The sequence below is a fragment of the Cajanus cajan genome, chromosome 7 (assembly GCF_000230855.2).
Source record: "Cajanus cajan strain Asha chromosome 7, NIPB_CcT2T_4, whole genome shotgun sequence".
NCBI classification, from domain to species: domain Eukaryota; kingdom Viridiplantae; phylum Streptophyta; class Magnoliopsida; order Fabales; family Fabaceae; genus Cajanus; species Cajanus cajan.
The window spans coordinates 49469331-49483179 of NC_138523.1; the positions used below are offsets into that span (position 1 = coordinate 49469331).

General features: G+C 29.3%; 1 protein-coding gene across 1 annotated transcript; it reads right to left on the bottom strand.

Annotated features, from left to right (window-relative positions):
- Nucleotides 1-5110: 5110 nt before the first annotated feature.
- Nucleotides 5111-13095, bottom strand: LOC109810614 (uncharacterized). Its single transcript, XM_083059384.1, has 4 exons — nt 12094-13095; nt 10229-10759; nt 9828-9939; nt 5111-5921 (listed from the first exon to the last, which is right to left on the bottom strand). Exons 1-4 carry the CDS (start codon nt 12442-12444, stop codon nt 5584-5586), a joined length of 1332 nt encoding a protein of 443 aa, XP_082915510.1. The 5' UTR covers nt 12445-13095; the 3' UTR covers nt 5111-5583.
- Between the last annotated feature and the right edge of the window lie 754 nt (nt 13096-13849).

Genomic DNA, 13849 nt, shown 5'->3' on the forward strand with positions numbered 1-13849 from the left:
TCCAACCCCTCTTCTTTCCAAAGTCTATTTTCGCTCAATGTCATTAAGCAATATACTTTTACAGTCATTCTGAATAGAAAAAAAGGACTAGCCTCACCATAACTAGCATAAGAAAGGTTCTTTTACAGTCATTAGCATTCCGGAAAGTACTTTTACAGTCATTAGCATTCCGGAAAGTACTTTCTGGAATAGTATAATTATTGTTCATATAATTCCGGAAAGAACTTTTCGTAATAGTAACTTTAATATTATGGAAAGTACTTTCCGGAATTATGTAACAAAACATTTCCGGAAAATACTTTCCGGAATAAGAATTTAATATTATGGAAAGTATTTTCCGGGACATTTTTATATAATTCCGAAAAGAACTTTCCGTAACAGTAAGAAGAAGAAGAAGAGGAGTGCCAGAAAGAGAAAGAAGAGAGGCGTGCGAGGTGCGGGAAAAAAGAAGAAGAAGAGGAGTGCCAGAAAGAGAAAGAAGAGGGGTGCGCAATGTCAGTAGGTGGTCTTGTAAGAGAAAGACTCTTACTTGTTCTATGGAAAGACACACTAGTACAAAAATGACTTTTAAAATCGGAGTTTTAAAATCAGTCATAAGGTAGCCATTTTAAAAGTGACGCGGTGGCCTGTACTGCAACAGAACGACCCCAGAACGGCCTGTACTGCTTTCAGTACGTCCCGTACTGCAAGCAGAACGACCTATACTGCTTGCAGAACGGGCCGTTTTGCAATCAGAACGGGTCGTTCTTCTTGCAGAACGGCCCGTTCTGGTGCGGGGAAGGGGGGGTGCGGGAAAGGGAAGTGTAAATTTAGGAATTTCATTTTTTTAAAAGGGTAATTTAGATATTTTATATATTTTTTTAAAAAAATGGGTGTGTTTATATGAGAGTGGAGGTGTGTTTATCATCTGCCACATGGTCATTTTCAACTAAACTACGAGTAACACAAGCCCACTAATAGCCTACAGGTAACACAAGCCCACTAATAGCCTACAGGTAACACAAGCCCACTAACAGCCTACAAGTTACCCAAGCCCACTAAATAGCCTACAAGTTACACAAGCCCTTAATTGCTGAAGGGAATTTTTATTCCTTTTTTATTTTTTTTGTGAATGGAAAGGGCGAAAACCCACCAAAAATCATTAAAAATTACGAAAAAAAAAAAGTAGAACTTACGTCAACTTTGACAACTAGTTCAAGAACCTCCTGTCCCAACCCCAAGATAAATGTCCCAAGCGTTTGTTTATAACTTACAGGTTCACAATAACGTACCCTAGTATAAAAATATAGGCATCACAACATTTTAGTTTTGAGAAATTTAATTGGTGATAAAAAAAATTAATAATTTTTATTCAATTCACATCTCAACGTTCCACACTTCAAATAGAAAAATTTGTTAGCCTTTGTATATTTTAAAAGTTATTAACCACTTTGATAAATATTTAAATTATAATTTTCTTTTGGAAAGTTCTCGATAAAACATTTTACTCAAACACACTTGGAGGGGCTTTTAATTTAAGTCATTTGAAATATACTAGTTTGCATATCTTTTTATTTACCGACATGCAACAATATATCATCTCATGTGGTTAAATATGAATGTATGATGGGGATGACAATAGGACGGGATGAGTACAAGTTTAACTATCTATGTTCTCATTTTCATTATTGTTGCTATATCCTATTGATGGATATGAAATTTGTATTTTCATATTTATCTTCATTAGATATCGGATATATCTGTATCTCCCAAGAAATCAATTAAATATATATGTATATATATAAAATAATAATTTTAACATAGAATAACAATTATACAATTATATTAGTTAAGTTTTAGTTGACATAAATTTAAAATAAAGTAAGAAATACATAAATGCCAAATAATTTTTTTAAAAAAATAAATTAAGTTTTTAAAAAATTAAAGCAGATACAGATACAGGTACAAGTAAGTATATACTCATTTACATTCTTGTATTTAACAAATTGGATATTCCTTGTACCTAGTCAAACTAGGTATTCTTCGTTAAAGTTGAAGCGAGTTTAAATATTACTCACGAGTAAAGGTTTATTTGTCATCCCTAATGTAGGACCATATAGATGAAACTTTTGAAATGAAATTTTGCCAAAAAAAGTCAAGTTTCAACCACTTATTGAAAAATAAAAATAAAAAATAAAAAAACTCAGTTAAAAGGATAATTAATTTGGGTACTCCTCCAAGTAGCTCCCCATCACATATGAGAGAGTGCTTTCAACCATTCTAGAGAGTACAAACTTTTGAAAGCTTTTCAAGATTTTTTCACTTCATTCTTTTTCAACAATTCTATATTTAAGGTTATGTTATTAATAATGTATGTTTGTATAAATTTTTAGGATCTGTACCCTAGAACTTCTGAAGAGAAGAAACATATAGTTTGTGTTGATAATGGTATTCAACAAATTAAACTTAAATTTGGCAAATTTAAAAATTTTAAAGTTTCCATTTAAAAAAGATGGATCTAGGACAATAGGTACTAATTAAATGACAATGTTCTATAGATTGTTTTTGTAAATGAAAAGTCAATAAATGTATATAATTATTATTGTTATATTTAACAATGAGTTGTGTCTTTTGCAATATGTAGAGGCAAATAAAAGAGTATGGTTAAGGATGGTGATTTTACTTCCTTGTTGAAGTTTCTTAGGAAAAATAATGATGATGTTCAAAAATTAGCAGCAAAGGTTTTGCTTGATAGATAAATGTTGGATGATTACTTTATAGGATATAAACCTTTTGTGTTATTGCAATAATATATAATTACAGTTATATAGTAATATCAAAATATCTTATGTCATGCTCCTTATAGAAATTGATTATTAGATAGGAAAGGAAAAGAGACTATGAATTTTTTCAATTATAGTTGTTTGGACAGCAAGCATAGATAATAAAGAGTTAATATACAATTTAATCTTTGAAAATGACAACTTATGTTATTTTGGTCCTTGAAGATGTGTCATTATACAAATCCCTTTCTAAATAATGAAGACTTCATAAAAAAGTAATTTTTTTCTATTAGTTGGTGGTGTGATATAGCGAATCCCTAAATGATTATTGTTTGAGAAATGTGAGAATTTACACATTATTTATACATGTAGGTAATCTATAAAAAAATGATAGGAACAAATTATTTAAGATTTTATTAGTAATATATAAAAGTCATTAAATTAGTGGAAAGGAGATAATTAAAAAAAATAACTTTTATAACCTTTAAAATAATTACTAAAATTTTTACTAAAAAAATTAAGTTTTTTTCGATAATTTAGTGAGTTTTTACCGATATTTTAATGTAGAATGTTTACACTTAAATAATTTCACATATATTTGCATGTGTGAATACACACATTTAGGAGTGTTCAAAAATATTGAATTGAACTGTGTAAGAATAAAATTGAAAAAATAGTTCATTCAAACTAAATTAAACTAAAAAATAGTTGGATTAAACAAAAGTGAACTGTTTTAATTATTGCGATTTATTTTTCAAATTTGAACCAAAATATATTTTGAACTAAATTAAACAACGCTACTTTTTTAACGATAAGTATAAAAAAGAAGTAAGAGAAATTTATTCATTATAAAAATAGTTCAATTTGTATTGTTTAGTTCTGTTTTCAAATAATTTGCTTCATTTTTTTTATAAAAATAAATCAGTTTAAATTTTATAAAAAAAAATAGTTGAATTTTTAGTTCAGTTTAATTTAATTTGTTTCTTCAACACCCTTATGTTTGTATATATGAACACAACCAATGAAATTCAACAAAAATATAAATATATGAAAGAAGATATACAAAATTTTGCAAACCAACTTCAACACTAGTAAAAGGAAGTTGTGCATGCACCCAACTCATGACATATATATTTACATATAAGTGCACGTACTAGCGCATCTATGCATATATATACACCACGGAAATCCCACCAAAGCCATACATGCATTATTTTAGATCGAATAATATTATGTATTAATCAAGTGTCCGTCTTTCAATAATTTCGTAAATATATTTGCATATATGCACATGCACTTGCATCTATGTATTTATACACAATTAATGAAACTAAGCTAGGATGTAAACAATTGGAAATGAAATCTTATTACTTATTCGATAAAGGTTGAATGATATCCATATCAATCTTCTTATTTCAATAAAAACAAAATGAATAAAAGGTCTTTGAACACCGTCCGATCATAAAATATCTCAAATTTCATAACATAATTAAGAAATCCACAAAATATTCAAAGAAAAAAAATGTTGATCAACTTTGAATAGTAACTAAAACAGACTTAAAAAAATACTAAAAAAAAAACAATTATCTAAATGATTCATTCAACACAAAGTTTCTAGTAAATCTTTTTTCTTCTTTTTTGTCCAAACTGTAAATTTAGTACCAAATAGTCGAATTTGAACTTGTAATGGTTGTCTAAATAGCAAAGGACATTTGAGCTTCAGTCTAACAGTTTGTCCATAAAACACAGTCCTTGTTTGATGTGGGCCAAATATAGCACTTGAATCTTAGTTGAGATACTCCTGTGTTAACTGCCAGATGTTCTGAAATTCAAAACAAAAAAAGTTTAGAATTCCATAAAAATGATTAAGTAAAAATGAATAAATTAAAATTCATATATATATATATATATATATATATATATATATATTTTATCTACCTTTCACTTTATCATTGATTTCTAGTGAAAAACCAGAGTGATTTTTTTAATATGTTTTTAATTGATATAGTTTTGCTAATAATTACAATAATATCACATTATTTTATTTTTAACTTTTCTATTAAAAAATAACCAAACAATCCTTAAAAATATGTTTGAATTTTTTCTTTTATTGGTTAATATATTTTATCTATTAATTTATAAAGTATCAAATTAATTTTAATTTATTGATAATTTCATGATTTTAAGAATAAAATATAAAAATAACATTCTTTTGTATTTTCAGCATTTCTTTTACAAAATTATGAAAACAGAAAACAAAATTAAATTAATATTTTTATAATTATTGAATAAGAATATAGGCTGAAAATAAAAACAAAAAACCATACATACTGTTCAATGATCAAGAATATTCAATTTCTGGCAAGACAACCCAAATTTTGATAAGATGCACCAGATTTAATATTATTATTATATATAACCAAAAAAAATTTGTCCTCTTCAGCTAAAAAAATTTGTTCACTACAGGTAGGCTGCACATAACAAAGAAAACACTTTAACCTAAAATTGTTCAATGATATCATCTGGAAGCGCAAAGATATCCTAGGCTTGGAATTAAACATTCTTTATTCCTATTTTCTTTTATTTCTTAAAAATATATTTCCTTCCAGTGAGTTAATCAGCTAATCTATTGCAAAAAATTAGTGAGATCATCATTCTATATAAGGCAAAACATATACATATAAATAGTAGTTATACAGAAAAAACTTACACATAGTATCGCATGTATTGTTCTAGAATAAGAGTTACATCTTGTACGTAATATAGATAATACATGTATGCATTAAATATTAATTAACACAATATTCACAGAAAACTCTAATTATGATGAAAAAACAACACAAATGATACCTAGAATGTTATATTTAATTTTTGTGCAAATTATATAGATACACATACAACTAAAGAGAAAAAAGAGGTAATATATATCTGTCTTTAAATAAAAAAGGATGATATACCTAATATCCTCTTGTTTAGCCTGAGCAGCTTCGGCTATTTCGAACAACGCGTTGGCCTTGTACAGTGCCAAGTCTGCCCTCTGCTTAAGAAGCTGAGCCCTTCTACGTTTTTCCATTGCTTGTTTCGTCAATGCATTTGCTGATGCTACAGCAGCTTCAACCTTTTGAATCTCCTTCAAAACATTTTGTTCATGTGCAATTTCTGTAATTATATCAGAAAAAAGTTTTACAACGTGTATCTAAACAAGCAGACAACTGCAGTTTAAATTATGATTAATAAACTAAATTCATATTTATTTACAACGTGTATCTCATGGACGTCATGAATTGACAAACTTTATTAACAGCAAAACAAATTTCAAGCTTGGTAAGCGTAACATATTGTAAAACACCAACCACAAATCTATAAAGGGTAGGGTCCAGGAATAAATCACCATTAGTTTTAAACAGTTTGCAGGAAGAGGCCATAGGGGAAGAAATAGGGTGAGTCTCGACCATGTTGGTCCTGTGAAAAGGGTCTCTAATATATTTGCTTTAGCTCATGATAAGAGACTTGTCAAGTTAGTGCTTGATCTCAATGCCCAAGAAATAGTCCAATCAACCTAGCTATTTTAGAGAGAACGTAGAGTTGAGCTGATTTGTAAGTTGCTGGATGAAAGATGAAGAATTGCTAGAGATAATGATATCATCCACATAAACTAAAACAAAAATGATGTGAGCTTGATGCTTGTAGATGAATAAAGATAGATCACATTTGCTAGTGAGAGCCATTGTTGCTTCAAGCCATAAAGAGCTTTGTTCAATTTACAAACAAGAGATTTATATCTTCAACAACAAAGCTAGGAGGTTTAACCATGTAAACTATCTCCTCTAAAAGACCATTAAGAAAAATATTATTTACATCCAACTAAAATAACTTCCAATTATTAGTGAGAGCAAGAGTAATGATAAGTCGAATTGTAACAAGCTTAACAATAGGAGGGAATGTCTCATGAAAATCAAAGTCATGAACTCTGTGAAAACCCTTAGCAACTAATCGAGTTTTGTACTTGTTGATGGATATCCATCTGCATTTTCTTTTGTTCTAAATACCCATTTACACCCTATTGTTTGTCTATTAGGGGTAGAGGAGCTAAATCCCTTGTGTGATTCTTTAATAGAGCAATATGTTCTTGTTTGATACCTTTGGGCTCACTATGAGCCAACAATAACGAGTGACGAATTCAAGGAGTGTGTATTCCAAATTTGGACCTGGTTTGTATAGGATGATCATTAAAATTTTTGGAAATATGTTTAATATATGATCATTAGACTCAAGAAGGGAGGAAGAATTGGACTCAAGTGTGATATAATAATGGGTGACACAATCAAAATGCTATTTTCATAAGTATATATGTAGACTAATATTTGAAGACAAAATAGGCTATACTACGAGTGAATTCCCCTCCCTAATCAGATTGAACAATTTTAATTTTAGTGTTTGGTTGAAGGACAACCATAGCTTTAAATTGTTGAAAAACATAAAGAGTCTTACTTTTGGATTTCAATGGATATATCCATGATAACTTACAATAAGCATCAATAAAATAGACATAGTAAACATATCCAAAGTGTGAAGTAATGTGAGAGAGTCGCCATAGGTCAATAAAAATTAATTCTAAGGAAGAAGTGTAAATAGTTTGAGAGGAAGGAAGTAGATATGACTTCCCTACACAACATGAAGAACAAAACTCATTGACATTTTTATTGGATGGAGTAACATTACAATGATCAAGAACAAGTTTAAGGACATGAGAGTTAGGGTGATCCAACCTAGTATGCCACAAAAAGTGAGAACTAGGAGGTCAAAGCTACATCTGAAACTTTATTTACATTATTGAAATTTAAAATAGGCATAGAACTAAATAACAAATCAATAGAATCTGGGTGTGGTTCAACTATGGAGGATAACAACACAGATGGTTGATGAAGCTTTAGATGGGAAAAAGGAGTAGAGTCTATCAGCACCAACAACACCTTGAAGCAAAGTTTCATTGGTCCCTTGAGATTTGACAAGACAATGATGAGAGTGAAATTCAAATGGCAAATTTGCTTGCACTTAATAAATTTTTTGTAATAGAAGGAGCATGAAGTAAGTTGCTTAATCTAAAAGAAATAATTGAGCTAATAGGGGACAAAAAATAGGAAGAACCAAAACCAATAATATGAAAACCTTGACCATTTCCAATAAAAATTTGGTTCAGACCCTTAAAATGACCTAGCTAATGTATATTTTGAGGTTCACCAGTGACATGAAAGGAGGCGCCTGAATTAGGAATCCAAGTAGACTTGGAAACATCCTAATAAGAAAAGGTAATCAAGGCACTAGGAGTGGTTAAGGTGGCATTGGTAACCAGATTAGAGATTTTTAGGTTTGGATTGACCCAAGTGTTGGAAGCTTTGTTATTGGATTAAAGCAAATTAAGTAGCACAGGTTGTTGGGTTGAGGGATCATAGAGCACTAGTGACTCATGAGGATGATAACTTGAATTAACCCTGTAAAAGCAAATATTGGCAATGTGACCATATTTTAAGAAGATTTGACATTGGAAGTTCGCAAAGCGACCTTCACACTCTTTATCAGTACCCCTACTAGAGTGAACCCCAATGTTGCCACCACCATCTCCACAACCACCATGGTCACCACCACCACGAGCATATCCACTATTAGAATTGTTGCAAGTTGTAGTATTCGTCAAGTTAGAATGCACATATCCTTGTGTGTAGTTGACAGAGGAAGAGAATGACTATTTTCAAAATCTATTAGTTTAAGATTCATGTGCAAGAAGAATAGCCTCAACTTCAACAACAGGAGTCAAAAACTTGCTTTCTTTGACAGAAATCACTAATGCATAATCCTGTGATAAGCCTTCTAGTATGGTGTCAACGTGTTCTTCAAGTAGTACTGGATTTCCCAAACCAGCAAGTTTGTCAACAATTAATGTTCTCAATTTGAGACAAGAACTGGCACATTGTCTTACCATCAAGGTAGGTGGATCAAAGGTTAGTGAAAAGTTGACGAGTTCACAGTTCACACCTTTGTCTGCATATGAAAGTACTCAGATTTTATCCCAAACCTAGTATGATCATAAGTTAAGCCAATGACATGAGAGAGAACAAATTTTGACAAAGTCGAGTGAAGCCAGTTGAGTAGCATCTGGTCTTGGACTTCCAAGCCTCATATACGGGATTCACTTTGTCAATAGTGCAATCTTGATCGATGAGGTATTGTAGAGGAATCGACAAGTTAACAACGAACTGCGGGATTAGAGGAAGCCATATATGAGAAGAGAAGTTGGGTGAAGAAAATTAGGGTTTACCATTGGAAAAGGTGACTCTGGATAACATCTTAGAAAATTTGCAGAGAGAAAAGGTTAAAAGTTGAATGGAGGAGTTTTTCATTTGATTCAACCCAACGAAAATGAAATACAAAGGAACATTTATAGTAGCTACCCTTGCCAATATAGCTAACAAATTAACAATTATTACAGCTAACAAAACAACCAAAAGGAATATATTATTGTTGCAACAGATTAAAAATAATAGAAATAGAAACTAATAAAAATGAATATTTTTTTTTATATTCTACTCTAATAAGAGGTGTATGATACATTTTAGAAAAGGGAGAAAGAAGTTTAGAGTGAAAAATTAAGAAAAATATGTTTGATTGATTTTTATTATTATTGAATTATTTATTTATGTTCGATGCAAATAAATAAATAAATAAATAAATAAATATATATATATATATATATATATATATATATATTTACACCGCAATGGTCAAAATTTTTATCGCAACAACCACAATCATAAATATGAAAAATTATTAGATAGTTTAAAATTATCAAGTATTTATGATTCTAATTAACTACTGTATAATATATTTTAAAAAATTAATTTTAAAAAAATAATTATTATATTTAATTGCATATATAAAAATTAATTATGGGCCATGTGGTCTTGCACCACAACAATCACAATTTAGAATCATGAAATATTCTAATTAATAGTACCGGAGCTATACTCTTCCAACATTCCTATTAAAGACATGAAATAATAATCGTACCTTGCCAAGCACCACGATATTTTCCTCCACCATATCGAATCGGCCTTCTAAGTGACCTCCTCTTTCGTAGCAAATGTTGACGAATAGGTGGAGCTGTCTCTGGTTCAGAATTCTAACACATGAAATTAAATCAACAACGTTAGTCATTGCACTGCAGTTTACAATACCTCAACTTGGTTTTGTTACATCAAACATAGATTCACATATACACACAAAAAAAAAATGACTACAAAAATTAAGAAGCAATACACGTATGAACATGCACAAACCCATTTTCCTGCGGTTGCAAAATTATATCAATTAAATGTACAACTCATGAGAACATTTTGAAACCCCCGGCCCTATTATCATAAGTCCTAAATATCTTCCATTTTCTGGCTACCAGGAGATGGAAAAGTTACCTGGATAACCCTAATCGGTGGCGTAAGTTTTTGTTTTCGTTTCTTCATCCAGTATCTAGACACAGCTTTTAAAACATCCTTAGTACCAAGATCCTGAGGACACTGGTTAGCAGCAGATTTTGCATCAACACAACCATCTGGATTAAAATGAAAAGCCTTTTCCAAAGCATCAACAATTAACTCAAAATTTTCATTTGAAACACGTAGAGACTTTTTGTTGAACTTCCTGAGCCATTTTTCATCTTCAGAATCCATGTCATAATTTTCGTTCTTCCTTGTCATTGCTATAGAAAACTCATCACCATTTGCAACCACAATCATTTTCTGTTGTCCATCATTCACTTCAATTGTCTCAGACACAATGGTTTCACCACGTAGCAGAAAAAGTGAGTTAAACATAGATCTCAAAAACATTGCAGAGTGCAGATACATAAAACAAAAAGGAGCGGCAGAAAAATCCATGCAGAACAATGGTATGGCCCGAGTGATCCCAAAAAACCGGCAAACCCCAACATTTTGACTAGGCGGACCCTGAAAGAAGATTAAACTTATGTAAGAACATAATGTAAGTAAAGAATGAATTTAATTTTCATGAAAGCCAACTAATATAAATATAACTTTCGAGTACAGTAATTATATATTATAAAAAAAAAAATCTTTTACAAACCAAATATTATAAAAAATAATCTTACCATATGTAAAAATTTATAAATAAATACCAGCTAGTTTATATCAGTATGTTATAATTAAGTTTATAAAAATATAACATATATATATATATATATATATATTATTGTTGTTATGAAAATATTTTACAATAAAAGAAATTAAAAACCTGCTTCTCCCAACCGAAAAACGTAGTTATGAAAATCAGACAGACTAGTTGGTTTGACCAATTTAATCATAATTTGGTTTAGTAACTAGTCCATTATTTCTATAAAAATAAAAACGAACACTTTAAAATTGGTTTCGAAAATCAGACAGGTCAGTCGGATTGACCAATTTAATCATAATTTAGTTTAGTAACTTGTCCACTAATTCTTAAAAAAAAAAAAAAAACCGAGCATTTTAAAATTTATGTGAAATGGTAAAACTGGTGGAAATGATTTAAATTAATTAGTATTATTAGAAAATGTATTTTTGTAAATTTGAAATTTAACTCAAAACATTTTGAAGCTAAATAAAAATATATATTTATAAGGATTATAAATAAAAATAAATTATTTTATCAATTAATAATTTTCTTACATAAGATATAGTTTATTAATTTATATTTTATAATTAATTTTTCATTATGGATATTATTGTATTTTATTAAAATTTAAACTCAAATATTGTGAAAATTTTATGTGTGCTTTGAATATTAAAAACTTATAAAATGATGTTTTATTTTAATTTTTAGTGTAATAAAATTATTATATTTATTTAATATTATTTTATATTATATAAATATTATTTTATTAATATTGCTTTGATCACATTTAACTGATTGAAATCTGAATAAGTGTATTGATTCTTGACCAGTTGAACTAACGGTTTGATTTTGAAAGAAAAAAAACATTGATCACAATTCCTGTTAAATGGAAATAATTAAATAAAGGATAAAAAATTACCAAAATAAAGAAAAAAATCTAAAAAGAAATCTTAAATTTGCCTTAAAAAAAATAAAAGCCCTCATTTCTACAAGTGAACCCAAACCAACATATACCAGTTCACAAACATATCTGCAGAAAGTCAGAAACAATCAATATCTTTTCTTTTTTAAATGAATTATGCGATTTTGTAAGAAACAAAAAAAAAAAAAAAAAAAAGTGGGAGACGTGGTAGTGTGTAGTTTCCATGAGTTAGAAAAAATAGGAAATTACCTGCAGCAAGTAGATTCCACGCGAAGCATAGGTGGAACGAAAAGGTTCCATCATAAGGAAATGAGCGAGCTCCTTAAGCGTGAACTTCCACTTTGTGATATAATTCAACGCATTTAACAAGAACTGCGAGAACTCACCACCCTTCTGCTTCACAACAATAGCCAAAACACACCCATTTTTGTTGCTATTTTCACCCGCGGCTGCAGCACCGCTCTTCCTCTTCCTGCTGTACACAATCCCAAACCTGTGACTGTCACGCTCCTCGGGATCACCCGCAGGACGAGACTTTGGCTTCACCATCATCCAGCGTTTCGCTTCCGCGTCGTCATTCATCAACTTGGAATATGTCATTGTGATTCTGCTTAATTAGGTCAATTTTCCCCCGATTGCTGACTCTCTGAGTTGCCATAATTATTAAAAACATAAATCCAAAAAGTTATTACGGTATAAAAAATGAACGTGAAAATTAAACACGCACCTTGACTCAGTGATGACTCAAAATCACTGGACTGGACACATGCAAAAGAGGAATATATAAGAAAACAGTTTACTCAAAAGTCGAAACAGCCGAAATGAAATGAAATGAAAATGAGAGAGAGAGCACAGCAGAAGAACAACGTTGAGCTTTCACAATCCACCGGAAGAGAAAAATGACAACGTTTAGAAGGGACTGGAGAATAGGGTAGTATGAGATCAATGAAGAGAGAGAGAGTTGCGACTTGCCAACCCTTTTGTTTATGCAAAGAGAGAACAAGGAGAGGATATTTATTGTTTCTTTAAAATTTAATTTATGTCATTAATTATTGATTATAAAAAAATTAAATGTTCATTTAATTTATGTCGTCATTAATTGTCAAATATATAAAAGAAAACATTAAATGTATATTTAATTTATGTCATTAATTATCCGTGAAATTTATTCAAAACTCATACTTCATTTATAATATTTATTGTATTTATATTAAAAAAAATGAATTTTTAGTGAAATTTAATACTCCGTCCATTTTTTTGTTTAAGTTTATGTACAAGAATTAAGAAAATGATTGATATTTTATTTTTTAAAGTATTTATTACTTATTTTTTTATTATACCCTTTAGGTGATTGAAGAAGAAATAAGTACATTGAAAAATGAATAAATACATTGTTCAGTAAATACTTATTAATTATTAAGGTAAAAATGAGAAAAAAAATAATAAGTCATTGATTTTAGAAAAGTGACAATGAAAAAAGAACAAAAAATTAATGTCAAAACGAATATGAATAAAAAATGGAGGGAATATTATATTTAGTGATAATAAAAAAAATGGTTATAATATGATAATCACTAGTATTAGTTTTTAAATATATAATTATCCATTTATTGACTTTTTTTACTACCACTAAAAGTTTGATTTTTTACTAGTGTTACTAAAAGTTTAAGAAAAGTTTTTTTAGTTTATATATTATTTAATTGTCTTATTTTTAGTCGATATTATATTTGTAAGATGAGTGTTATCTTTTATTTATATACTCTTTAATTATTTTATTTCTAATTAATGTGATTTTTTTTCAATATACTCTCCTCAAGTCTAGTCAATATGGAACTTGTAAGGTGAGTATTGTCCTTTAATTTATTTATGTTATTTAATTATTTTATTTTTAGTCAATGTGAGAGTTGAATTTTTTTCAATATACCTCCTTAAAGTTTAATTAGTACATAAATAAATGTGGGATTTATGAATCTAATTCAATCTTATAAAATTAACTTGTAAAGTG

Coding starts and splice junctions, on each gene's coding strand:
- LOC109810614 (XM_083059384.1), bottom strand. CDS start 12,444: ATGACATATTCCAAGTTGATGAATGACGACGCGGAAGCGAAACGCTGG. Junction 9,940..10,228: donor CACCGATTAGGGTTATCCAG/GTAACTTTTCCA, acceptor TTCATGTGTTAG/AATTCTGAACCAGAGACAGC. Junction 5,922..9,827: donor ATATCGTGGTGCTTGGCAAG/GTACGATTATTA, acceptor ATATAATTACAG/AAATTGCACATGAACAAAAT.